Source organism: Limanda limanda, chromosome 8 (assembly GCF_963576545.1).
Source record: "Limanda limanda chromosome 8, fLimLim1.1, whole genome shotgun sequence".
NCBI classification, from domain to species: domain Eukaryota; kingdom Metazoa; phylum Chordata; class Actinopteri; order Pleuronectiformes; family Pleuronectidae; genus Limanda; species Limanda limanda.
Window position 1 is genome coordinate 22,945,820 of NC_083643.1, and position 27,978 is coordinate 22,973,797.

Sequence of the window (27,978 nt, forward strand, 5' to 3'; positions counted from 1 at the left end):
GAAGTGATCCAGGCGCCTGGTAGAGATGCACCATTCACCTTCTGTTGAAGTGTTCTGGGCATGACAGACTAGACATGATGCCCTGTATGTGGGAGGGATTCCCTCAGGCAGAGCTGATGGATGGATGATGGAGACTTAAAGTCTCAAGTTCTGAAAATAACTGCATTTATGCAAAGCTTTTCTCCTCTTATGAACCACTCAAAGTGCTTTACAGTACAAGTCACACTCATCCATTCGCACATTCACACAGTGCTCCTATATGCAGTACTCTTCTTATCCACATCACCACTATTATTCACACACTGACAAACCCTTCAGGGGTATTTTGGGCAGTTCAGTGTCTGGCCCAAGGACGCATGCAGAGGAGCCGAGGATTGAAGCATCGACCTCCTGAGCCACAGCCGTCCATGTCCATGTAATGTTATAGAGACCTGTAATAAAGCAGATTTTCAGTACAAAAAGTGCATTTTACTTTTTACTTCACTTTTTATATCTTTTATCTTTTATATATTTTTGTATAGATATGTTTATGTCTAAATCAATGTTTCTTTGTATAAATTTTAGGAAAAGTGAGTTAATAAGAAGTAAATAGTGAGTAAATATATATAGTTTTTTTTTAAGTTTTTCTTATGTGTGTTGTATTTATTGTGTTGTATTTTTCTATGTTCATTGTATGCACCAATAACCAGAGCAAATTTCAGGTAGGTGTAAACCTACTTGGCAATAAATACATTCTGTTTCTGATTCTGATTCTGAAATATCAGGAAACAAAGTGGTGGAGATCTTTTTTTTTTTTTTACAAAAGATACAAAACAGACTGTGTTATGCCAAAAGCATGCAGAATTGGCTGGTTAAAATATTTACACACACACGCAGGCATACAAACTTTCAGTTGGATGAATGGATCTATTCATTTACAAGAAGGACTAAGGTAAAGTGACAATAATCCATTTTATTGCTGGTCAGGAGTGGATTTACTGTTTAGGCGCATGAGCCAGGCAGTGCACGACTGTCATACAAATGTTTCTACTGGAAAAACCATTGGGAAACGTATTCAAGACTCTCCCCGGGAGCAGGTGCACAACCGACAAGTTGGTGGTCCGGGCCAATACAGCCTCCGTCTATAGATGTGTGTTGCAGTCTCACCAGTGGTCAGATGCCTTGGCACGGACCTCAGTCCTGCCCATGGGGTGGATATGGCGAGAAAGTGGCACAACATCAAAAACAAAAAAGCAAATCTGTCTCTGTCCTTCACGGCTGCCAGGGATTAAAAGGTTGTCCTTTCAACACTCGGCCTAGCGGGGACTTGCACAGCGGCTCGTTTCCATTTCTCAACACCGAGGCTGCTGGGACATGTCTATACTACCCCTGCTTTTTGACCTGGTATCTTCTGAAAGAATGAGTTTCCTCCTCAGTGCACCACAATGCTCTGGGAAGCAAGGGCCAGGGCGGACGCCTGCTGTGATGTTAATTTAATGACGAGCTGCTGTTGGGCTGGCAGGTCCAAACAGCTGAATGAGGGGATTGTTGTGTTTACGCTCCATTTTATGGGGAAGGGGCCCCTCTGTCTGTCTTACTGCTCTCTTCTGGGCACCAAACAGTGGGGCCTCTGTGAGTACAGTGCAGGACAACCCTGCTTCCTAAAGAGACTTGCTGTCCCAGTTTAACTCCTCCCTGAGTGCGAGTGCTTTAGGAGTTTGGGACGCGACTGAAAAGGCCTCTCAGCACAATACGATCTTACACTAATTAGTGCTTCCACATTGAAGCAGCCCAGGTCTTATTGTATTAGTTTTGGCCACTGTGCCCATTGTCAGTCTCAAGAATGTAATAAATGAGGTAATTGCTGAGGTTTGGTCATATGACAACAACCATGTGAAAAGTCGACAGGCAAAGAAAACAACAGTGCTGTCAGATGATGAGAGTTTTTGAAGATGAACAAAACTATCATCAGCATCACGATTTACAGAAAGATTCAACTCATCGTACTCATCATATTTGTGAGCTCTCACACACACAGTCCGTGTGTAATGAGGCTCTATTAGCGACATCACTTTTGCAACCAATATGATTGGAGACAAGATGTGCATCTTTTTTATATCCACCAAATTTGATTCGTCATCGTAAGTTGTAAATGACACGTTAACAACATCAGCATTACCACAAACAGCTAGCATAGCCTGACAGGGGTTGATACAGCGTGCTCACAGTGTTAGCATCACCACCTCTGATGCTCTTCATGCCTCTTGTATTTAGGATTGCCAACTCCCTGAAAAATAAATAAGGGACACCTCATTGGCAGGGCCGGCCGAACCGATTGCCTTCACCCTTCCTGGAGTGGTGAATTTTTTTAGCCCCTTTTTTTGTGAGTGAAACGATTTTTTAACTATTTGACCCTGAATTGAATTAAATGCATATTTTTGAGTGTCATGAACACATGGAAAATAAATTATTATCCAGCAATTCACTTTAATAATAATAACAAAATTAACTGAATAAAATAAGAATCTTTCTTAAACAGAAACCTGTCTTGCTTAACTTAAAACTGTATACATTAATATAAAACAATGGATAGAAAGCAGAACATCCATCCTGAAATAGTACATATTTTTAGTGCAATAACAAAAGTGCAAACAGAACGTCTGTCAAAATTTTTTAAACATATTTGTGCCTCAAAGGCCATGACTGTAGGCTACAGTTGTAGTAAAACAGATGAACTCAACAGCTCAATGCCAGATTATGTGGAGTTAGCCTACTTTTTCCACTTGTATTTCTTCTTAGCTCTGCAACAGTACCTCCTCAACCAATGGGATGAGCGTATTCTGTATCATCGTACTCGTGTGTGAATATGCTGTCAGCTCATTGATCCCAGAGCAGGACATTGCCTGGGAACAAGTTTACCGTAAATTTTTCATATAAAACGCCCTGTTATTCATTTTCCATTGGCATTTTATTGACCATTTTTTAAATCTCAGATTAATACGGGATAGATGTACGTACCTTTTCAGCTCAATACAGGACGGGTGCTTTTGTTTCTAAATACGGGACAATTCCGTTTTTCAAGGGGCGGTTGGCAACCCTACTTGTATTTAACCCTGGAAGATGGTGCTGACTACCCCTCAACACTGCTGCACACACACACACTGGGTATGAACACCAAGGGAGGATGAAAAAGGTCAAGTTCAGCCAAGTGTGCTTGTGTCTGTGTTGAGTGAGGTGAGGTAGGGGGTGGGGGGGTTGCTGTCACATTAAATTACCCAGCGTGCTTTGTGCCTCTGACGTCCCCGCTGACTTTCATCTTGTGATATATTTAGTCACGCTTAAGTCTCAAGAAAGGGCTTTTTTTTGAGGATGGCACACACACACGTATTGAGAGCACTGCAGCCGCTGCTCTACACGGAGTCAGAGAAGAGAAGAGCAGAAGAAGATCGAACACACCAGAGACAATATATCCGTGAAGATGATGGAAAAACATTTACATTTCAGGCAACTGAATAATATACCTACCCAGAGTGCAACACAAACCTGAAGTTTTGCATCTAATTACCTCCTCCAAGAAGATTGTGTTTCGTTTCTGTTTGTTGGTTTGTCTGTTTGTCAGCATGATTACACAAAAACTACCGGACTGGTTTGGTTTATGCTGGTTTATGCCATGAAACTTGGGAGGATGTGGTGTTGGTCAGGGAATAAATATATCATTTTGGTATATATCCTGATCAGGGGGCAGATTCACTTTCTTTAACATTGTGAGGTTACCCAGAGAAAGATTCATACATCCTGATGAAAAATTGAAGTAAAAATCTGTATATACAGTAGTGAATTTAACTGGGTTTGATGAGGACACTGCTGGGCCTTGGCAGATATACTTTCTGAGTGACCTTCTAGTTATCAATACATAAGATCACTATAATTTCTGCACACATAAGGTCCGTATTTTACTTGGTTTTGAGTCTCATAACTTCATCCATCCATTTGTTTTCCGGCAGGAAATGAGGACCAACCTTCAGAGCCCTGTGTAAAGGGAAATACAATTTTAGTGCTAAATGCCTTGAAAAATTACCTTTCAACACAAAAAGTTAGAAAGTCAGAAACAGCTTGTTAGAGTTATTGCTACCATAGAAATAGTGTATTTATTTACCTTTATCCACTGGATCAGATGAAGGCCTCAGCGAAAAGAGTGTTAAGTAGTGACGTCTGTAGACTGATGGCATTCATATAAACAGGGTTTCTGCACATTTTTAAATCTTTAAGACCATAACGAATGGACATTGACATAATATAGATCTACCTAAACATATTTAAGAACCATTAAGCAATATTTTAAGACCAAAAATCCATTAATAATGTTAATAAATCCCTGCATGAGTCTGTAGATCTAATGTTTCAATGTGACTGAAGACATATGATCCATCGGTTTCTCTTTATAAGATGAGGATGTGTTGACACCACCAACATTGTATCTGAATCATACATCAGCGACAGTAAAGTTGACATCTTCAAACTTTGTATGCCTTGAGTGCAGACTTCCAGACTGATGCTAGTGTTCATTCCTCCACTCCATTGGATATAAATACCAGTCAAATTTACCATTGGTGGTGGGAGAGTTTTTACTCCTGCCTGTTGAATTTGCCGGAGCTGAGCGTGTAAAATCGCCTTTTCAGCACAGGAGCCGACAGTGGTTATGTAAGAGTGCCAGACTTCACTAATCCTTTTATCGATGAGAGAGAGGAGCCTGCAGAGTGGTACCTTCTCATCATCAGGACAAATCCGCCTGTGAAGCAGACGTCTCACACCCGGCCCGTGCACATGTCACCACGTACACACATCCTCTCCTATACAGACACAAACAGCCTGTGGGTGCAGTGGGTAGAAATCCCCCACAAAGCTCAGAGATGGATGGTTTTTGTATTTGAGAAAAAAAAAGATGAGGGCTCTGAATTATTAATGGCTGCTCTGACTCATGCTTCGTCTTCAAACCTTATGACCCCTTTTAAGAATACCTTCCCAAAGGTTTTGGCTCCTCTGTCCTTATCCAGGCATGCTGGTGAGTCGTTGTGCACGCACAGCAAAAACTGTGTCATGGTTGCCAAGACTGGCCTCTCCATCAAAAAGCACAGGACGAGTGTGCAAGAGGCTTCTTATTTGTCAAAGAGCAAGTAGCGTTGGGAATTTGAAATACAGCGAACACTGTAAGTAAGAAAAACACCTGTTCCCGCAGAAGAATAAAGAACCCAAACCTATGAGGTCACTGCCTGTGAGTTAATTGCTCTGCGATGTGAGTGTGGAAGGCCTCCGAGCCCGGGAGACAATCACCGCTCTGTGGTGGTGACAATAGCTCTGCTCTCTGAGTCAGAAGTTGCGGAAGTGCCGAAATTAGGGGAGACGAAAGCTGTTGAGAGTTCAGGAGTGTGCACTTCAAGGAAGTAATCACGCAGAAGAGCTATTGGTGGGGTGAAAAAAAACAACCTCACTCCCTCCTCGCCGGTGCTGCCTTTGAGGAACTCATTATTAGCGTTGGCAGTGGGAGGCATGGGGAGCTGTGCTGGCATGTGTCGGACTCACTCCTCATCAGGGCCCCAGCACAGCGACAGCCAAGTGGGGAAAGGGTGCATGTCTTTGAGTGCATGGGTTTTGTTAAGAGTCTGAAAGGTGCAGGTACAGTGAAATGGGCTGAAGTCCTTCTGCCTCACTTCTCTCTCTCCTCCCTCTGCAGCAGTTGGACCAGCCACTTGGGCCTGGTGGATTCTCAACAGCTTGTCCTGTATGAACAGTCAGCAATCATCTGTATGGAGGACCATACATGACTTAAGTATAAATAAATAAATGTATAAATAAATACAGAAATAAATAAATAAATAAAAAAGGAACTAACCCTCTGAACTTGAACTAGTTCATTTTAAGTGTGAACCGGCTCAACACTGCAAACAGCTACTGTATTCAGTATTGAAAGACAGAAGTAGAAGGGCTGGATCATTACACTCCTGTGACCAATCCTGCATGAGACTGCGATTAGGCCCGCCTTACTCATTAGCATAAGTGTAGCATAAGCACCAGAAATGAGGGAATGAAATAAATAAATAAATGTGGAAGACATTTATTTAGACATTTCTGTTGTTATTAACGTATTTATTTCTGTATTAATTAATTAATTTTCTTTTTTATTTATTTCTGTATTTATTTATACATTTATTTATTTATACTTAAGTCATGTATGGTCCTCCATACATCTGCAGTTTAGCCAGGGGCGGATTCAGGATTTATCCCAGGGGCCACAAGGCGGCCTGAATTTACACAGAGGTGCCAATTACATGTCCAGCATTCGTGCACAATTCCTGATTCAGAAAGATGCACATTTAATCATTCCCTGTTTACTGTTAGCTCTATAGCTTTGAACAAAGCCACACAACATTATATATTTTGGAATATTATTCCCTTTTCTGCACACTGTGTTAAAAAATGTTGGTAAGTGACTAGTCTACAAAGGGGCGTTTCAGGGTCCGTCTTTTGATGTCCTCCTCCATGACATCATGTGGGCTCTCCTGATGTCTTCAGGTTCATCAGTCGCTTTCATTTTCAGAGACGCTTTCACTCACATATCAATGAATGAAAAACCGTAAGGCATGTTAAGATTATAACCACATTGGTTGACAACAATTCGAGTGTAAATTTGAGTGTGTCAACAGATTTCAATCTGAAGCAAAGTGGAGTTTCTTATCTTTCAAAGTCCAGTTTCTAAAACTATTGGAAAATCTGCATGTTTGCCATATATATGTTATGTGTTTTTTTTATCTTGCATTGCACGTCTACTGCCTGCCAGGTCATAAGAATTTCACTGCTCTGTGACAATAAACACTTTGATTAATTTGATTAATTGATTTTTGCATTACTGGTTCATTGAGAACAAAAATTTAAATGGTGTGTAGACATGATGATGGCACTTGTAAAAAAAACTCTTCCAAAACTACATTTGCCAGTTAGCAAGATGTTAAAGATCAGTTTGTGCTGACAACATTATTGCAATTTTATTGATGTTAATTATTAAGCAAAAACTTGCTGCTTTTCTTTGTTTCATATTTTTGTACAGTGGATGACGCACTGCAGGCTGAAGTAAGTTTGGTTTTAGGTGAAGCTGATGTTAACTGAGTGCAACAGTGACTGGGGGTGGGGGGGCAAACTGCAGCCATGATGACGGTGAAGGGATCCCACGCTTCCACAGCTAATCAATAAACTGTATATAAAAAAACATGAAGCTGTGACAAATTTGAGTTATTTTTGTGTCTCAACTCACCTTACTGTAAAACGATTAATCATCTATGTGGAAGATAGGAGGTCGTTATGTTGGTGGACAGTGAGAGGGCTCCCTCTGCAGGATTTCAAAGGAAGTTACTAGCCACAGCAACAGTTGTGATTATAATAGCTTAGAATTGTATGTATTATATTACTGCTTCTTTTTATTTCTGGTAATGCCTATAACAACAATACAAACATTTTCCTATTTGCAGGCTATGAGTCAAATACTGATTTGCACAGTGGTTACAAGGGCAATGGTCAAAGCTAAAAGAAATAGTCTTCTTGACTTTTGAAGGATGGCAGAAATCTTGGAAAGGAACACAAGATCAAGGGTTGAAACTTTTCATAAAAAGATTTTGCTCAACGTAGAATCTGTGCCATGTTCATGCTGAGTGCACATTGTGTTTGTATACTATTACAATTTTGCTGTTGTAGTTATTCTGTTTGCTACTACAGAGACTGCATTTAAAGTTTATAACGGCAATGGAAATCAGTGGGGCACGTACCTCCGCCAGCTTTAATCAAATTAAAACAAAATGCAGCCAATTTCCTGATCCAGATGCAAACCATGATTTATTCTAATCTGACCACTAGTTCACAAACAAAGCGACAAACGATGAGAGATGAAAGCCTAATATCCTTGGCAGAGGTAATTCATCTTATCCTCTAGTCAGAATGTGATTGAGGCCTGTTTGCTCCTGGTAGACTGAAGTGACAGGAGGTCAAATTTAAAACTCAATCTGACATGAAAACAAACTTAATTTGCGTATGAAAAAAGTGTTTGAGAAAATATAAACCGGAAAAGATTATGCTACACAAATAATGGACGTTAACATGAACTTGCGGAAAAAAATAAATCACTCAACACAACCTCACAGGGCTCCGTAGGCTACAAATGTCATTTTTATTATTACTTTAAATAATGTCTAAATAAAGGGACTAAAGACATGCTCGTGTGACTTCTTCCAATATCAAAAATATGGTGTTGGGTGATGTTTGCAGCAGAAATCTATCCAGGGAGGGACGCGTGCATCACAGGGTGAGACCGGTGTGGAGTCTGTCAAGTCTGAACTTTGAAATGAGTCTCACCATCACCATGGACGGTGTCAGTTGTCAAAAGGGGGGGGGGGGCAGTGATACTTTTTTAATCAAATGTCACATTCAGAAGAAAAAATTGTCATTTTTCATATATATAAAACCGAAAGACCTGGATACATTTCTACTTCTCCACGTGTTTTACAACAGAAATTAGAAAGGAAAAGACATACAGGAACACACCAAGGGGGAAACAGCTATTTTTATAATCAACTCCCTTTGGTAAAAACTGTAATAAATGGTCTTGCATTTGTCTTTTTCATTTACATACCAACTTTAGCCATTCGTCACTAAAGTCCACGGTAACCTTGGAAAGTATTACTAGCACAACAACACAGATTTGTCATAAAAAGTCTGAGACTATATACAGTGTATTTACAATGTGAGCGGCATGTGGACAGTCCTCCAAGTGTGTATGTGTGTGTGTGTGTGTGTATGCGTCTGTGTGTGCACGAGCTGGTGTGTTGGCCGAGGGCATTTTAAAATGATTGACTTCCAGGGCGGCGAGGATCATGTGTGTTAATAGAACTATATATAATATATATACACAACACATACACTGGAATACATGTCAGTATCTGACATTCACAAGCTATACAATTTTACAGTCTGAGACCAAACAGTGCTGTGAGGCTGTTTTCTTTTTTTTACATTAGATGCAAACAGTGCATTTCGGATGTTAACCTGACAATGCTGTTTGGGGCTCAGGCACAGTTTCGAATAATGCTGCCATGTATTCTTGAAAAGGAAACCAATCCCTCTTTTCGTCTAGTGATACGTACATAATTGTTTGAGCCGTAACACAGGAACGTCTGAACCAGATCCCACAGACATTGTATTTGAGCATCCTCCAAACCTTCACTCTGGGGAAACAGAACTATTTGAAACATTTCCCTACTCCTGAATAAGTGCACTTGTCCGCCATATTGTTTTTCATGGATACTGTAGAATAACACTATCATAAAGAAAATTCCTGTATGATTGATTTTGATGGAGCTCTCACTCTGATGGCTATAGACAAACTGGTCAACAGCTAAAATCGAAGCTCGGTTGTGATTAAGTACAAAAAGCACCACTCGTTCTCTCTCAGGCTCCCTGCTTGTGTTGCTCGGCCCGGCTGAAAAAAGCTCGGGGGGAACTTTGTTTGAGACGTGGCTCTGAGTGCTGGTAGGAGCTCAGGTCTGTGACTGGAACGTGACAATTCCTAAGTTTTGGCACCAAAGGCCCTGTAAAAAAATGGGCCCAGCTAAAAACGCTGGTAAAATCCGTGATCCTGCCGCCCTGGGTGCAACATACAGGGGTAGCTATAGCTTAATTGTGCTCCCATGTCAGCCTTAAAAACACATTAATAGGCCCTCGTCCCTCCACCTACTCCTGACCTGTTTGACTTCAGACCAAAACACCCCCCGGGAATCAGTCTCTCTCTCCCCGTTCCTCCTCGGCTACGGCGTTTTGCTGGCTGTGCCGTATTTGACGCGGTATCTGTTGATGTTCACGTAGTGTGCGACCTCGGGGTGGCGGGCGGTGGTGCAAGGTAAGAGGCCTTCGCGCCCTTCACCCATCAGCCACTTGTTGGTCTCGGCGCTCATATCACGGGTGACGTTCACCTTGGCCCAGGCATCCACCCAGGCCTGGAAGCGATTGTGCAGCCGCGTGCTCACCCTCTCATGGGACTGAGGGAAAAACATACATGTGTTAGAAATCTGAGTGTGTAGAGGATTATGTGAACACTGACATAGTTACAGACTGTGAAGTCACTGCAGATGCACCTGAGAACACTGAATCAGCAGCTTTCTGCATTAGAGCTCCCCTCACTGGTGACCTAGAGTAAATTCAACTGTCAGCACTGAGTTTTTAAACCACGTCACCTGATATCCAATCTCCCACCAGCAGCCAAAACCGGTAAATCAGTCAGACAAGCAGCTTTCTCTTGGCTCCTCTGTCTGTGATGCATCTCACAGCTCACTGACACATCAGCAGTTCACTCAGCTCTGTTTACACTGAACCAATGTTTTCATCACTCGCTCTGACTGTTGCTATTTCTGACTGCTGAACGCTAACAGCACTAAAGAGGCGGGAAGCTTTTGCTCTCTGTGTCTTAGCTGCAGTTTATCTGTGTAATAAGAGGTTTAGTATTGTGGAATAATTCCAGCAGTCATGCTTTGCTTGCAGTGTTTCATTAATTATCTAGACTTTTATATTTAAATTTGTCCTGTCAGAGTCTCATAAGTTTCAAAATAACATATGATATCCCTAACTTGGTGTTTTACTCTGTTGCTGCATTGTATTGCTGTGTGCAGCACTATTTGCTATCATCCATAAAGTTGTTACCGTTCACGCTGTCAGACCTGGAAGCTTGCATTGCAGTTCTCTCTCTCGTGTGAGAACTTGTCTTCCACTACTACTACAGCTAGCGCCATAGAGTGACAGAATTCTGTGGGAAATGCTGGCTTGATTTTAGAATCAGACTTTAAAGCCAAACTTAAGTGCTGAACTGTTAACCACTGAGTTCCAACACAGGATTCAATACTAAACGTGGCTGATCTATTAATCTGTTGTATTAAATATAACCACAGCATATGTTTGCAATGTTTGTAGTCTCAAAGATGCAGGGTTTGCTGTCTGAAAAGTTTAATTTGAAAGCTAATCTAATTAAGCATCTGAAAAGATCTTAAGAAAACCTAAACTGAAGATTATATAAAAATGGTGCATAAAGATAATAATACAGTCCAAGTCATAGCCACATGTCAGTGTAAGAAGCAGCCCCCTCAGATTAACACCCATAAGAGTTAAGAGAAAAAACACTTTTACAGAGTGAATGGTATGAAGGCACAGTGTGGATTGTAATACCTGGTGAGCTCGCAGCAGGGCAGTGCGTCGGTACATATAATCCTCAGACTTGAAGACGTAGACCATCTTATAGGAGTTGAGCTTGAACATACACTCCATTTTCTCTTTTTCCAGGGACTTCTTGCCGCCCTCGCAGGCCTCCTTGTCCAGCTGCTCTCGGCCTTTCTGGTACTTTCTGATCCGTCTCAAGTTCCTGATTATGAGCACGGAGACGAGCGTAATGAGAGTGACTAATGAGATCCAGCAGGAATGTGTCAGAACAAATCGATTAGAGTTAATTTAATCAGAGGCCTCGACTTTCAAAGGAATGTGTCATACAGCTTACGCAGCAAGGTGTCATGCATTATGAAAACCATAAATCCTAACCATGAAAATGACTTTTTTTGCCAATCTGTTGAATGAGCCTAGGTGGCGACTTACCTGGTGAGAAAAACGGGCTTCTGAGCGAGGTGCTCCCTCAACTCAGGTGTGGTGGAGTCTGGGTTTAAGTAGCGTCCAACATAATCTGACCAACGCTGAATAAACAAAACAAAAACAAACAAGAATCGTCAGGAGATGACACCCCCCATACGAGCAATAAAAAAAGAGCAAATCATTTGGTTCCATCAAAATTACAGAACCCTCTGCGGCGTCTTTCAAGCCATTTTCAGACATGAACTCTGAAAAATGAAAACACAATAGGGCCCAGACCCTATTGGGTCCATGATTTATGTCTTTGGAACATCAATCATTGCAAAGTCCAACTAAGGTCTGATACTGAGGTTGGGAATTTACCTTTAACAGCTTAATGCCATCACAAAGGCCTTATCTAATTAAAATGTCCTTCCTGGCCTGAAAACTAGTAAACATGGCCTAGTATGTATTAGGGGTGTCACGATACCAAAAATTCAGTAGTCGGTGCCAATAACAGTAAAATAACACGATTCTCAATGCCAATTTCGATACCACGGTTAAAATAAAGGATTTTTCTAAGATTCCAAAATTGCATTCTTTGGATGTTACTAATGTCATATACGGTAGTTTAATGTGCTTGCGCATATACTGTGGGTTATACGGTAGTTGCGGACGCATTTGAGTGACGCATTGTTGTGAGACACGTTATGCATTAAAGCGAGCTTAGCATTGATTTACAGTTAATATGAATCATAACTCACCTTGAATTCTTTAAACAAATTCAGATAACGGTCTTTCAGGTGCTTTGCTATATTGGAAGTATTACCTCCCTTGGTCTGAAGACCACGGTAGCATCGTTTGCATAATGGCTTCTGCAGATTAATGATAACGCCACGGTCCTCTGCCTCAAACGCAAAGTACTTCCATACACGACTCTTTGTGCCTTTTTAATCAACAAGTAGAGGTGGGGCGAACGCTGCAGCCGCAGTTGCCATCTTGGTTTTCTGAATGTAAACATCGACTAGCGCCACACCGATGCTAATGCTAAGTTGCTAACAGCTGCTGGCATTGAAGCTCACGGTGCCTACGGTGCTTCAAAAAAATGGGCATCGTCTGTGTTTTGTTATCTTAGTATCGTAAGTATCGGTTCTCGTGACATCCCTAGTATGTATAGACATTTTTGTGTAGGCTTGTGGAAGGTTGGGATTTTCTTACCTCAGCCTCCATGGGCTCGTCCGAGTTCTCCTCCTCTGTGTCCAGCAGCTCCACCATGAGCTGCACCTGCCCCCGGTTTCTCAAAAACATCACCTGAGAAAGAGACACACAGTGTGAGAGTGAAATTAATTTAGAGTGTGAAAGTCAGAATGTATCAAAGGGTTTGATTGGATGAAGAGCAAACCAGGCAGGTGTAGTATCTTATGCTGAAGCCCAGGATCATTGCTGTAAACCCTATGGTCTCTATCAATGCTTTTCTTTTAATTATAGTTTCTCTGTCCTTGCTACCAAAAACATCTCAGAGATAATAATAATTTAAAAAGGTTGACGCAATAGTTAAAAAAGAAAAGAAGAGATGCACCAATCCGCCCAGTTTTCCAATGACAGAAGCAACTTAGTGAATTTACCTTGAAGCAGTTCTCGTCAGACATGAGCTGCTCAGCTTTCCGGTGGTACATGGCCTCAGCAGAGCTCCTTGCAGACTGTGTGGACATGGTGCCTCCGCTGGCCCCGTTGGCGCTCTCTGCCAGGTAGAGGTCCGTGACTTGGATGCAGATCTCGTCGCTCACCATGTGCTGAAGCTGGTTTGAAACGTGGGTGTTTGGTTAAAAAAAACAGTGAACACGACAGAGCCACCGGATTTTAGCGCCTGAGAGAATGAGTCCTCACCTGTCGGACGATGCTTTGGATGAGCTTGTCCATTGTGAAGGCGATGTAGGCGTTGATGGTGAACATTTCCCTCAGCGAGTCCTCGTACTGAGAGGCGTCCATGTTTCCATCCAGATGATTTTTAACCATCTCCAAGAAGGCTGAGTAGTAATCCTCCACCTCAATTTCCACTACAGAGAAGAGATTGTTTTGAAAATCGGATGAATAGGTGCATCAGGTGCAGACATTTCAAAGAGATCACCTTTAGCAACAGTTTGATAATTTACTGTTTCTCATATTTATCCGTTGCTGTTCTAAACTCTTTATTGATTGCAGTAAGCCTACGAAAATGTTGACAATACTTTTCATACTTCATCTATTACAAAGGAATGTGAATTATGGGTTGAAGAGAAGAAATTAAGCCTTAATTAGTGTCTGTAACTGGGTTGCATACCCGATGGGTAAAAAAAGTGTATTGGGCAAACATGTAGGGGAAAATTTAAATTCCGAGTAGGCAGCTGGAGATATCAGAATTTTACACAACACCTCTGCTCAAATAACTGTCAATACCCATGGGGCACTTGCTAGAGAATCTAAGTTAATCAAAAATTATTAGTTTGTTAAAGCTAATCACAGTAAACCCACTGACAGCTGCAGGAGCACAGGTGCTGCGACAATTCACAGAAACTTTGGATTTGGAGTCTGGATTTGTCTGGGAGATAATAGCAGCTAATGGGTTGTAAAATGGTACGCTGGTTTGCAAGTCTATAAAAAACTGTTTCAGGATTTATGCTCTCTCCCTCAAATGGGAAAACAAACAAACACAAAACAGTCGGTTTGAGGAGCAACATAGAAAATTGATAAAAAATGTCTGTCTGTGTGTTGTTACTCACTGGGCTCCTTCAGCCTCAGCTGGATGGCTGGATTGTCGTTCTTCTCCTTCTTGAGTCCCAGGACCTCCTTCTCCCAGTCCCGTTCTCTGACCTCCTCCTCGATCTGTCGCTCCGCCTGCCCGTACAGCCGCAGCAGGCGCGAGCACAGCGTCTGGTGCAGGCGCAGGAAGATGTACCAGTTGTTGTTGACGTAGAAGAGGTTGTAGGCGTCGTCGCAGCCGCGCAGCTTCTGTGCCGCCGTGTTGCTGAACAGCAGCTTGGACTTGGAGGGGCTCCTGCTGCCAGGGACGCCATTGTGCTTTTTGGAAGCTCCGTCCTCCAGATCCATCTCCTCCTCCTCCTCCTCTTCCTCCTCTACCTCCGAGAGCTCACCGCGCTGGGAGAACAGCATGTCGGGGACGAAGTGGTAGATGATCTGTTTGATCTTGTATTTCTCCTCCTTCTGAATGCCCGTCTGCCTCTTGACATGGTGGATGATGAGAGCTGCTGCGTCCTCCAGGATCTGACTGTCCTCATAGGCCAGTGTCAGGTGAGGTCCTATGGGTGGACCGGTGTTTTCCTCGGAGGCCTGCTCCTGGCGCTGCAGAGCAAAAAATAATTCATTGTCATCATTTTAAGAATACATTATTCAGTTTGTATGCTAAAGCTGATTGTTCTACTGGTCAGATGTTAGCACGACTTTTTACACATTTTGAATTGGGCTGATTCTGTCTTTCTTTTGTCTTTTACCTCATCATAGATGCTTTCGATTTCATTTAGCAGGGACTTGGATCGAAGCACTTTGGTGTCGTTCTGTTTGAAGTTGATGCCTTGGTGGTCGAGAGACTTGAGGTAATACTTCTCGTTCTGCTCCCTCCATATCTTGTTGAAGCCTCGCTGGGCTTCCCGCCACTCGTCGTCTTTTGTCTTTAACCTGGTGAGAACAGAAGTCAAGTAACGACACTGATGCAAACATCTGCTGCAACATGATGCATTTCAGACAGGAGAGTATAATAACAAAGAAGCAGCTTCTCCTTCCTTCCTGCAGCGATGGAAATTGAAGTCTATAAAAGCACACATTCATTCTCAGGGGTCATTATTCATATTCACCACAGACACATCACATTCCCTTTTCCTGTCCTGTGTGAATTAGTGGGTTTATAATCTGGGATTCGGCTGATTATTCTTTTCCCAGTAACATTAATCAATTATTTAAGATGTTTTTTACAATTTTTTTTTATCAAATAACATAAGAGGTGATTTACATAATTACTTTTCATTTTTACACCTACCTCCTTAACACGAGGGGAACAGAAGCGGCAGGGTTTTTCTTAAGCCCGTCGATGATGTCAGGTGCTTTGTCTCCGTATATCCTCTGGATGGCCTTGCGGTGCACAACCTCAGAGGAGCCGCCCAGTGTGTTGTCCAGGCGGAACTTGGCCTGCTCCTCAGCAGACATGCGGGACAACTTGCGTTGCACCGTTTCCAAGGCTCTGATGGTGGCCAGGTTGGTTTCCAATACAACATCCAACTGTCGGGAGGCAAACACAGAGGATTTATGATTCTTTTCTTTTCTTAAAATCATTTATTTAAACTGTGTGGCATCACCCCTTCGATGACATCTACAGACAAGCTGTCAGCATGAATTATTCCCACTCACCTCAAAGCGCTCGTCCTCACATCTGTAGATATGCTCCTCGTACTGAGTCTTCTTGGAGCTGACAAACGTCGAGTCCTCAGACCAGGAGGGGAAGGACACCCAGGTGTCATTTAGGACCTGGACAAGGTAGAAACAAACACTATCAACATAAAGCTCCATGAAGATAAACAGAGATGAATTCAAATGATGCCAGTAATAGTGACATGTCGACCCTCGGCTTGGACGTACGGTCATTTTCACATCATACCACCTTTGCTTAATGATGTTAAAAACTTCTAGAATGATTAAATTCCCAGTTTTTCCTGTTTGATCTGCCCTTGTATTTTTTCCCTACTAAATCTCATCTTTGCAATATGTGGTGTGTACATTTCTTGATTCTTAGATGCATTGCTATGCAGACGTGGAAAATTCGTTCATTGTTTTAGATGAACAGAGTCACTTGTTGACCTGCGCAGAGTAATGTGCCTGATACAGTAAAGGCTAAAATCACAGTTTGTCCTTTAAGCTTTAGATGCAGCACACAAGTCTGAAATGAATGAATGTGCAATCAGTGTGGAGAGCACTGACCACTGTCATAAACTAGTTGTAGTCTGATGTTTCAATTGAAAAGCTTATTTTGTAAATTACAGTACAATTGTCATAATAGTAACAGTCTATAATACTTTTTAAAGCACGCTCTAAACAAGGTCATGTTTGTCCGACTGAATGTATTAACTGATGAAAACTGAATTGAATGCATCGCTGCATCGTTGTGCATTCGAATCGTTGACTGCTGAATCATTATCGAATCGTGAGGCTAGTGAAGATGCACAGCTCTAGTATTTATGTGTGTTTAAGTTGTTTTTGATAGTCAATAAACATGAGTGGACAAACAAATTTAGTAGAGCCAATCTGTCATAAGACTTCAAGCAAAAACTCAACTGACAGAAAAACGGACAGGAAAGTGCACCAATTACACTTGATGAATATATCTTAACCTCAAGGAATTCAAAACGTTCTCCTCTCACCTCTTTACAAAGTGGAGTTCTCCCAGTGCATTTGGGCTGCTGGTAGCTTTTGGGCAGAGCTCTGTAACTGGAGCCTAGTCTCTTACAGGAGGCATAATCGATCTCCATGGCGATGCCCTCGGTGGCCCGCTCCTTTGGGTATGTTTCGATGTGGGACATTTCCCGATATCCCAAGAAGTTCTTAAACCAGTTGAACAGCTCTGGGAATTTTCTGTGTATGTAAGAATGTCAGATATTAAGTTAAAAAAAACAAAACATGAATTAGATGTATATACTGTATATATTGACCTTCTATTGTGGAAAGACTTGTAACCTATGTGTGTAGTGAGACAACTCACCCTAAGAAGGGCAGCACCAGCTGCACCAGTTCAGCCCTGGAGATCACCTCCTGATTAAAGATGACCAGACACCGCAGGAAGTTGTCATAAGCCTCTGCACTTCGCAAGGCTTTGCGCACCTGTAATGAAAAATAATTTCAAAAAACATTCATGTCAGGGTCCATTGGAGACGAACAAAAACTGCCTTCCATATCTCAAATTTAAAAAATAAATAAATGAAATACCACTTTCTAAAATTTAGTCAGCAGCATATTACTTGAAGTTTGGACTTACACTTCTTATAACTTAGACTGATTGTGTGTAATCAAAAACTGTGCCTTATTTATGTCATATTAGTAACTTTTACATCTCAGAGTATTTCAGAATAGTTTTAAAGAAAAAAGCCATATTAATAATAATAATAATATATTAAATTACACTTAAAATGACTAATGCAGTAAAACGATCAATAAAGTGTTTTTTTTGTCTTCATTTCATGAGAACGAGTAATTCCAACTAAACTTAACCTGTATTTAAGCTAAAAACACAGCAACCAACCCACCTTCTCAAAGAACAGAGATTCTGTGCCGACTCCATGCTTGTTGGCTTCTGTGACTGAAGAATCTTTCAAATTCAGTAACTTGGGCTTCTTCTGTAGCATGAGAGGACATAGGTATAATAATTACACAACAAATCAACGAAGGCAGACGTGAAAACACAACAATGAAAAGGAAAAATCGTGAGGTAGCAGTGGCCTCATTAGCATGTGCGAGTCCTTGTGTGTACCTTAACAGGTGGTATGGACCCTGGAGTTGGATGCCGACGGATCTGGCAGCCGTTCTGATTGGGCCTCTGTTTGTTGTTGAGCTGCATCTTTTTGGCGGTGCCACCGTGGTCGTTCCGTACAGACTCGGCCTTCTCGGCTGTGGTCTTATTTAACAGCTGTGGAAAAGAGACATGATACTGGTAAGACTGGGGTACGTGAAGATGAATATCCCACACAACAGGACTACAACTGCTACCACCATGTATAAAGCATTTAAACAGACCAATTAAATCAGCAGGCACTACTGAATGATCATAAACTTACCTGAACAATTTTAAACAACTGATTTTAAAGACTTTACTTCTTCAACATCTGCATCAAGACCTGCGTAACACGAGGAGTCTGCTTACCACTGAACTGTTGGCATCAGGTAGAAATTGTCCAAACTCTGACAGCAGGTCCTCTTGGTTCTTGAAGAGCCTCGCTACCTGAGCGTACACCTCCTGCTCCGTCAGAGCCGGGGTGTAGTTCCCTCCGGCCTCCTTTGCGTTACGCTGCTCCTTCTGTGGAGGACGAGTGTAATGTCAGGAATATGAGCGGTAACAGGGCCCTCAGCACCAAACTGCATTCCTACATTTTATTATAACTATAAGTGCAACAGTTTAAATATGATAAGATATATAAGCTATGGGGAAAAAAATATTTTGAAGCCACAAATGTACTTGTTAAGTATCAATGTGTTTTTTCAGTTCGAGTCACTGACCTGATACGTGTGCAGGATCTCCAGGAACGCTTTGTAAATGTCGGGCTGGCCCTGGAAGCGGTTCTTGATCTTGTTGACGTAGTTGATGGCGTGGTTGAACTCCACGGGCTGGTTGTTCTGCATGGGTGGACCGGTGGGGGTGCCGCTGAGTGGTGGGTGGAGCTGCATGGGCGGGGAGCGGGGGGAGGTGTAGGCAGGGATGGACGGATTGCTCTGGCTGCTCGGTGTCAAGGCCGGAGGCTGGAGAGGCTAGAAGACGGAAGCTTTTATTAGATGCTGCACCACTAAATGCAGGTTTATCTACTCACCCCTATGCCGGTGGGGGGGGTGGGTGAAGTGCTTTGAGTCCACAAAACACTTTTGGATCCAATACAATTGAAGTCAATGACATTTAGGCTTAAAACTTGGTGTAAATGTTGCCTTGATTCAGCGAGCCTCACCGACCTCTATCCCATTCTCTCTCAAATCACCCTCTAACATGTTGTTGTTTTTTATTCAGCTTGTTTTTATTCATTTATTTGTTTTTCTCTGATCTGTGATTATTGTCTACATGTATGCACTTTACCTCTCCCAAAATGTACAAAGTAACCCAATTTTGAAAAAGGTTGACAGCAGAAGAAAGAAAATTGCCCTTGGGCTGATCTGTCAAAAAAATAAAGAATATATAAAAAAAAAAAAAACTTGGTGTAAATCACTTCGCTTCATGTTGATGACACCACACGAGCCGCATGGAGGCATGTTGTGTTTTTTTTTCTGTGGTTTTATTACGTCTGAAGAAGGATTCACCCTTTACTTCGACTGTATTGGATTCGGCTGCTACACTGTTTACCCTGAAACTCCAAAAGTGTTTTGTGGAATCAAACACTCTAACCAAACCACCGGCATAGGGGTGAGCAGATAAGGAGTAAATTTTCAATCCTGGGTGAACTATCCCTTTAAACTAGAACCAGCTCCACCACATCTCTGTGTGAGCTTTGTCTTTACAACTTGGTTGGTGTTCAGTGATTCCCTGCTCGGCCTTCAGGACTCACCTTGCTCATCTTGGCAGGGGTAGGCTGTGTGAGAAGGGGGGGAGCGGTGGTGGTTGGTGCAGACGGCAGCTGGGCCTGGTGTTGGGTATTTGTTCCCGTTAAGGGGATGTTCTGGACTGTGATGCCGTGCGGGGTGATGTGGTGGATTTGACCCGGTGTCGTCACGTTCACCAAGTCGTTGGTTGCGACCTCGATCTTGTAGCCTGGCGGCAGGAAGGTGTTGAAGCCCATGATGAGGTCAGGGTGACCTTTGAACAGCTGCGACACTCGGCTGATGACCCCTGGAGTGTCAATACTAGAGAGAGAAGAACACACGTAATGAATGGAAATCCAGTTCAGCTGTTAAGCTCACACCTGTTGAACCTTTAATTATTCGGAACACATGTCTACTTTGGCTGTCCAGCTGTGACAGACTTATCAGACTCAACACTCATTCTCAGCCAATCTAAAAATAGGCCTACTGTTTCTTTGGAAGCAAAAACTAAAGTAGTTTCTTGAAGGTGAAAGCTAGCCATAATCCTTCTTATTATAGAACACTATTTTTTTGATTTAATATTAGTTATTAGCTAAATATACTAGTGTTGCATGGTGCAAGTTGAATGTACTATGACATGTATGAGAACACAACTCATGTAATATCTTAATAAGAACATTTGCATGTGCAGCCCAATGACTCATTGTAAAATGAAACCGCGTCCTCACCTTTGAGACTTGAACTCTTTCATTATGTCCAAAAAGTCGTTGTAGACCTGAGGATGGTTGCCGAACTGCAGTTTCACTTGATCCAAGTAAGACAAAGCATCTTCCACCTTAGAGCGAGAGAGAAAAGGAAAAGAGGCAGTCAGAGATCGAATCTGTTTTTCTTTCACATTCACTTTTTTTTTTTTTAAATCAATGATGATCTTATTACACACCAAATGTTCTGGATGTATATGTAAAGGAAACAATTAAAAGTAGCAGTTACTCAGCTGTGGCCAACATCACATTCTGAAACCCTGACAGACTCTGAGAATAAATCAGTACAAAGAACTGGAAATAAACCCAGATGTCACAGCTGGAGTGCAGGAGATGCCAAATGAGTTCACAGAAAGCTGATTCAGTCCATCAGGACCTGCAAAATCTCTCTCTCTATTTTGAATGATATCTGAGTTTTAAAATCAGGTGTCAGCAGAGCCAATCCCTGCACTTTGCACCGGTAGTAATGTGTTTTATATCAACCAGCAAGTTTGACAGAACTAATGAGGGGAGCAGCCGCAGCAGCGGAGTCTGGCCAAAGCTACTCCACTAGGGGTAAGTTCGGAAAAATTAAAGAAGTGTCCAAGAAAAGCTTCTGATGATCCAGATTAAAAAGAAACTCTGCATTCAAAGGAAGGATTACATTCTCAAAAAGACAGTGTCACTGGTGAGAAAGAACATGAATTATAACTCCTGCTGCTTTTTCTGGTTCCACAGCTCTGACACAGATGACCCCTTACTGCTTTCAGACAGGCTGGCATTTGCTAAATATTTAAAGAGCCTATATATTTGTTACAATTACTGAACATAAATAATGATTAATTGTTAGAACTATGGGCATTTCTCTGTATGCAAGACTGTTTATGTAATAACTCTCACTGCCAGAAGGGGGAAACAAAAGTTCCAAACTGCAGGTTTAACACATGAGTTGCACATTTTCTGAAAGGGTTTCTATCACAGGAACTTCCCTCTGAACAAAGAACCTTTGCAGGGTCTATGTAAAGTTTCAGAGGTTGGGGGATAGGACTTTACAAAAGTATCGGAACCCTTGGGATGGGGATGCAGTGCTAATTATACCTGATTGGTTGAGTGACAGCATTTTATTTAGGCCATAATTCTTGTACATGTAGCTGCTTATACAGCTATTGATCTTTTGTATCGACATCATGAAGTTACAGTAGAAAGCCTCTGACAATGAAGTCCAGGCTCTTCTGAGTACATTTGCTGCTGCTCAGAAGGAATTGGAAACTGCATGACGATAAAGTTTGTTTAAAGATTCAACCACTACTTCACAAATCCATTGAGGAGTGGAAAGTTTAAAATATTTAAAACCTGACATTCTCAGGTTTACCATGGGATGTGACAACTGCTAGAGCCTGTCACAATACAAGTGGCAGACTAACCTTGAGCCTCTGAAACTGCTGCTGGCCCTGAGCTGAGGCTGGAGGAGCAGCCGTGTGGCCGTGTCCCGACATCACAGAGGAGGGCCCATGGGGCTGCACTGCCGGGCTGTGGTGGTGGGACCCCCCATGGACTGCTGGGCTCGGGGGGTGCCCATGCCCACCGCTGTTCTGGGCCACGGTGGGAACCTGGGGAGGCAGAGTAACTATTAAAAACAATGGTAGATCATAAACAGTGGCTGAATGTCCTCTGATGCCTGATTCTTGTCATTCAAATTGCCAAAGAACAATCAATTTAGAACAATTTCATTATATAAAAATGTGTCGACAATTGACTGACAGCTATGGTTGACAAGTGATTTTAAACCTCTGACAATCGCCCTTGGTCAAACTCAAAAACAGCAGAAGCTTAAAACTCGTCCACACTTGGCAAAGCGTATACCTGATATCCCTGGGGGACGGAGTACTGGACACCTGCTGTGGGCTGCATGTTGTCGGACACGGCCTCATACACAGCCGGGGCTGGAGCCGGGGCCAGGACACGGTGCTGGAAAGCCTCGGCGTTGCCAGCCAGGCGCCGCTGCTGCGATGCAAAAACGGTTTCCTGATCCTCCAGTCGCCGCTTCATTATGAACTCATCCTTGTGAGCGCTGAGAGACCTGGGAGCAGAAAGAGCAGCAAATGGACCCGGTTTCACACTGGCAGACCTCGGTTTAGTTATTCAGACTCCATCAACTCTGCTTCTTCAATCCATTCGATCTTGTCTTCAGGGACATATGGCAATATTTACTTTTTACTTCAAATGTAAACTTATGGGTACACAGTGCCAGCCAGCCACTTCTGCTATTTGGCTGAGGAGGAAAACTAACTATTACATAGTCTGGGACCATTGATTTAAGGAGACATCAACGTTTTATAGATAAGTTATCAGACATTAATAAGAATAACTTTTGGGCTGTAAATATTCTTCCAATACAACACGTTACTTTTTAATAAATAATAGGGGCTGCACAATTCAGGGTTTTCCCCAAAAGTGGGAGCTACTTTTAAGTTATGTTCTATAACAAGAAAGAACTTTTATAATAATCGTCAAATAAGTCTGAGTGTTCAAATGGTAAATTCTTATATAAATGTAATATATTCTGCCCACTTTGGTCTTTTAGCAGTCAGCATCTTTTTTATTTGTATTTGATCAATACAATAATTTTGGGGGCCCTGATTCAACACATTATTCATAATGACAGGGGACATTACTTGAAAAGCATTGCTGCAGTTTTATGTACTAAAATGTCAGTGGCAATAGTTTATATCCTAATATAATTTCATAAACAGACAAATACTGTCAAAGACTCACAGATAATCATATAAGCTCACTTCCATCTGTGGTCCCGACAGATCTGACAAGAAAACCTGAAATAAAATGATCTGTCTAATATAAAAACAACTTCATGAACATTACGTGTAACATTCTACACTACATCCACGTGTTTCTCAAACTTGTGATTTCCAGATGAGGAGGCTGTATCGAGATAAACTAACCCCCCCCGATCACCTCCCGACCGGATCTTGATGTCAACACGTGCTGAACCTGAGTGGCCAATGGAACCCGGCCTGGTGACCAGCAGGTGCAGCGGGAACCGTCACGCGGACATTCACAACTTCCTGCGGCTCCCCGGGACGAACCCAGCGAGGGGAGGGGGGACAGCCACAGGGGACAACAGCGGGATGGGGACGAGCACGCCGCGGTTCCGAACGCTCGGCGCCGACACCACAACCCCCCCCCCCCCACATTGACTGTGAAACCCATCAGCCCCCCCCCCAGCCCCGTGTGAGCTCGGCGTCCGGACGGCGGAGGTGTTCACCGACCTCCCCCCCCGGCCAATGGAAGCGAGGCTCTGTGTGTAGAGCCGCTGCACCTCCGCTCGGTGTGGAGCTGCACCCCCCCACAGACACACACACACGGCTCTTCCCCTGGGAACAGCCGGGAGCCGACCATCCCCTTTCCGGCCTCGCGACACAAGCACCGACCTCGAGTTACAGCGCGACGCCGCCCCCCCACGCCCGCCATTTAGAGCGCGTCCCCCGAGTAGGGCTAATCACCCTCGGCTCCCCCCCAGGTGAGCGCTACAAGTCCGCGGCCAGCCAACCCGGAAGTGGTTTACAGTGTTTATTGGGATAACTCCGCCGGGAAGCTGGTGTGTCGACAGTGGCCGCGAGCTGCCAATTGGCTGCTCGCTCATGTAAACAACCCGGGAAGCCCCCCGCACGGAGCGCTGTCCGCGGGCTAGCGGGGTCGCACATGCAGCTAGGCAGGACCGATCCGGAGCCCGGCTGCTCCCACAGCTGCAGCAGCGCGGTCCGGGTCTCTCCGGGCTCCGGATCGGGTCGAGCGAGGAGCCGTCGATCCCTCCGCGGGCTTCCCTCGAAGCGACTGCTCACGTTGTGCAGGCAGGTTGCAGCTAGCAGCGTTAGCTTAGTGAATGAATTCAGCTGAACTCACCCCCTCTCCGTACACAGCGAGCTGAAGTTCACCCAGGATGCTTTGGTAATCCGTCACCGATGGGGGGGGCACAGTTGGAGACGGAGCAGACCCCGCCGCGGACATGCGAGTGGGAAAGAGAACTTATCCGTGATTTCAGTAAACAATTCAAAGCGATGGGCTGCAAAGTGAAAATCTCCCCGAGAGAAGAAAACAATCTCCGTTCGGTTAGCAATGGGGGGAGGCGTGGTTTTCCTGCATAGGCCAGCCCACCGACGAGCACTATTGGTCGGCTCGTTCGGAGGGTCCACGGGGGGGTGGGGCGGAGGACCCGAGCTGTCAATCATGGATTTATCCTCGAGTGCCAGAGCACGCCCATGTTGACTTGAAGCGCCACAGTGCATCAGTGAGTTGAGGCCATGGATGTGTTACACACTATGTATAGGGTCAGGGGAGCAGAGCTGGATCCGTCTGCTGCAGACATTACATTACATTTCATTTAGCTGACGCTTTTATCCAAAGCGCCTTACAATAAGTGCATTCAACCCCGAGGGTACAAACCAAGAACAACAAGAATCAAGAAAGTACAATTTCTTCAAAAATAAAGCTAAACTACAAAATGCTATAATTAAGTGCCATTTAAGTGCTACTAAATTGTTAGTTTCAAAAATTGTAAGTATTTTTTTTTTTTTTTAATTTTTTATTATTATTATTTTTTTTATTCAAGGTATAGTCGGAAGAGGTGTGTTTTAAGTTTGCGGCGGAAGGTGTGTAAACTTTCTGATGTCCGGATGTCGATGGGGAGCTCATTCCACCATTTAGGAGCCAGGACAGCAAACAGCCGCCAAACTTCGCTTTCACTAATTCCTCCAATGCAATATTACAAGTCTTTGGTATTTTATAAAGGCAGAATGCAAATAGTTTAGCAAAGGGAGCATTTTCTTGTTTCATACTATTGTTACTGTTATTATAACCACATATATCCAATATGTCTTTCTAATTTTGTTTGTCAGATCCCAGGCACTGAGGAATAATGATTTATTTTACTTTTCATAAACAATCTATTCCTAATTAGAATAATAGTCAGACCTTATAATAATGTAGTACTGCAGCCAGTACTTAATTACTTGTAATCTGAGAAAAACTGAAGCGCTTTAATAAAACACATCTTTACAACTGTGCACAATATCAAAGTTGAGATTTAAATCTCGATTTGGACCCACAGCAAGACACTAAATAGCTTCACCTTGTGCTCAAGAATATTGTGTCATGTTTCCGACTGTTCTGTAGAGCAATTCTGATTGATAATGATAATGGGTAGTGAACCCTATTGTGTAAATTAACCTTCAGCGGATGTCCTGGTGAGGTCGTACAGTGAGGTTGTCATTAATGCAGTATTCCTTTGTTGGTAGGACCAGAGTAAGATCACATTTCAAATTGTCTTACATATTTCTTCCTGTGTTACATGCTTTTGACTGACTGAATTTCTTTGCTGTTTTATGTAACTTTAAAAATAAATCTTGGAATACTATGGTCAAATTGCAAGGCAAATTTTTTTTTTGTAGCTGGTTCAATGAGCTGTGTGTGCAATACATATTTCCAAACTTTCAGTGATCTTGAGGAAGCATGAAGTTTTGTTTTATATGTAAAATGTTGTATACACACGTTACCATGGCTTTGATAAATATAAACTTTATGAATTCCCTATGGGGCATGTTCCCTCCTCCAGCATGCAAACATATCCTGTGTGTGTGCAAATAATTTATTTGCAAAAAATAAAGTTTAATTTATCAGTGTGCTATGTTTTTCTGAAAATTATTTATCTAAGAATATGCACATTTAAGCATAATAAAGCATACAAATAATAAAGGTATTAAAAGTGGATCAATCATGAAAATAAACGTGAGTTGCATCCATAATAAAGCATCAAGTCGAATTGGACATTTTTTGTTTGAGGGGGTTGTAGTCTATAGTTTAGATATTATGTAAATATTTGTAATTTATTTATAATCTTTTAAATAAAAAATCTCATATCTGCGTATCTTATGTCGTTTTCTGATTCCAGTGTGACTGACTGTCAATCAGATGCGTGAACATGTGATATCTGCACGGCCACTTCCTGGAGTCAGGTAACACGTGACTCAGTGGGCGGGATCCTGCCTGTGCACTCGGATCCCTCCCCTTTGTGAGGGCTGCAGCCAATCAGCGCACAGAAGCGTCCTTACAAATCCCCAAAAGGTGGAACTTCCAAAATAAACCCTCGCCCACGACAGGCGGAGCCGCAGCAGCCCGGGATTCCTCCCTCCGGCCCGGGCTCAGGGATCAGCCGCGGCTGCACACACACACACAGGGCTCTGCTATCCCGACTGCCCCCCCCCACACCCCCGTAAATGCGTGCACATTTATAAACGACGTGCTCCACTCGAGAATCTGGCACAAAAGACGCATAGTTGTCATGGTGTGATCGCGCAGGACGAGACCATTTCTCCGCTGCGTAACAACAAGTAGCGAGTCCACTTTTTGTGCAGAAGCGTGCACGACAACACCGAGGAGGAGAGGGGGGGGTCGCTGGCCCCGTACACTGAGCGGCGGACGTGCGCGTGCCACTGGCTTCCCTCTCCAAACAAAAGGCTCCGCGGGACCACGACGGGAGAGGGAGAGCCCGCGGCCGCTGGTTCACTGACGCTCTGCATCAGCGCAGGTGGCCGCGGAGGAATGGAAAGGGAGCGGGCGGATCACGCTGCTGCTGCGTGTCTCCTTGGCGGCAAACAGGCGAGATCCGGCTGCCCTTCACCAAACACTGTGCCAAAGTCCCAGGGAACGGGACCTGCAGCTGCTGCGTGGCGACGCGGAGCAGCCGCCACGCCATTCCCCCCCACCCCACCGCAGCGGCCGCGTCCCCCCCCTCGGCGGAGAGGACGCCTCCAACAAATCCTTTGCTTTGTTTACTTCAACGATCGCGAGTGGAAACGTCGAACCTGTATCACCACCAACACAACAACTCTCCCCCCCCCACAGACGAGCCGTCTCATTTCACCACTACACGGCTGCAGATCACAACAAGCCCCCCGATCGCCTCACTTCAGGACACAAAAGCAGCAAAGCGCCCCCCCACCCGTGATAAACACCCCCTCGCTTGTTCCAGCAGCAGCGGTGAGATTATAACGTAGTTTAAGCAGCTGTTACATACCCAGGGAAAAAAGGACTCCTTACTCCGGATTCGTGTTTGTAACAAAATTGGTTGGACACGCCCCCCTCGGCTGGTATTGGCGCACACCACCATGTACGTCACTTTATTTTGAATATCCCCCGCTAAAAGAGAGGCAGCATCCCAGACACACTGCTGACTCAATCTGATCAAAACGGTGCGGCAGGACCAGTACCTGATTTACAAATACACACACAAACACACACTCAGCAGGACAGTGATCTGACGCTGCCCTGCAAAGTAATCAAGTAC

General features: G+C 43.4%; 1 protein-coding gene across 3 annotated transcripts; it reads right to left on the bottom strand.

Moving 5' to 3' along the window:
• Positions 1 to 8,172: 8,172 nt before the first annotated feature.
• Positions 8,173 to 27,749, bottom strand: sin3aa (SIN3 transcription regulator family member Aa). 3 transcript variants are annotated; one of them, XM_061076755.1, is made up of 21 exons: positions 27,709 to 27,749; positions 22,482 to 22,698; positions 22,043 to 22,228; positions 20,607 to 20,713; positions 19,905 to 20,199; positions 18,874 to 19,122; positions 18,521 to 18,673; positions 18,131 to 18,286; positions 17,907 to 17,996; positions 17,366 to 17,484; positions 17,028 to 17,238; positions 16,021 to 16,137; positions 15,653 to 15,891; positions 15,111 to 15,294; positions 14,382 to 14,961; positions 13,510 to 13,679; positions 13,248 to 13,421; positions 12,841 to 12,933; positions 11,653 to 11,747; positions 11,233 to 11,425; positions 8,173 to 10,055 (listed from the first exon to the last, which is right to left on the bottom strand). In XM_061076755.1, the coding sequence occupies exons 2-21, from the start codon at positions 22,665 to 22,667 to the stop codon at positions 9,825 to 9,827; spliced, it is 3,828 nt and encodes a 1,275-aa protein (XP_060932738.1). In that variant the 5' UTR covers positions 22,668 to 22,698; positions 27,709 to 27,749; the 3' UTR covers positions 8,173 to 9,824. The 3 variants fall into 3 exon arrangements, with proteins under 3 accessions (XP_060932738.1, XP_060932737.1, XP_060932736.1); XM_061076754.1 differs by lacking the exon at positions 27,709 to 27,749 and adding an exon at positions 24,540 to 24,643; XM_061076753.1 differs by lacking the exon at positions 27,709 to 27,749 and adding an exon at positions 23,394 to 23,541.
• Positions 27,750 to 27,978: the final 229 nt, after the last annotated feature.

Coding starts and splice junctions, on each gene's coding strand:
- sin3aa (XM_061076753.1), bottom strand. CDS start 23,419: ATGGAAGTGAGCTTATATGATTATCT. Junction 20,200..20,606: donor AAAGAGTTCAAGTCTCAAAG/GTGAGGACGCGG, acceptor TTCTCTCTCTAG/TATTGACACTCCAGGGGTCA. Junction 17,485..17,906: donor AATCTCTGTTCTTTGAGAAG/GTGGGTTGGTTG, acceptor TTTTCATTACAG/GTGCGCAAAGCCTTGCGAAG.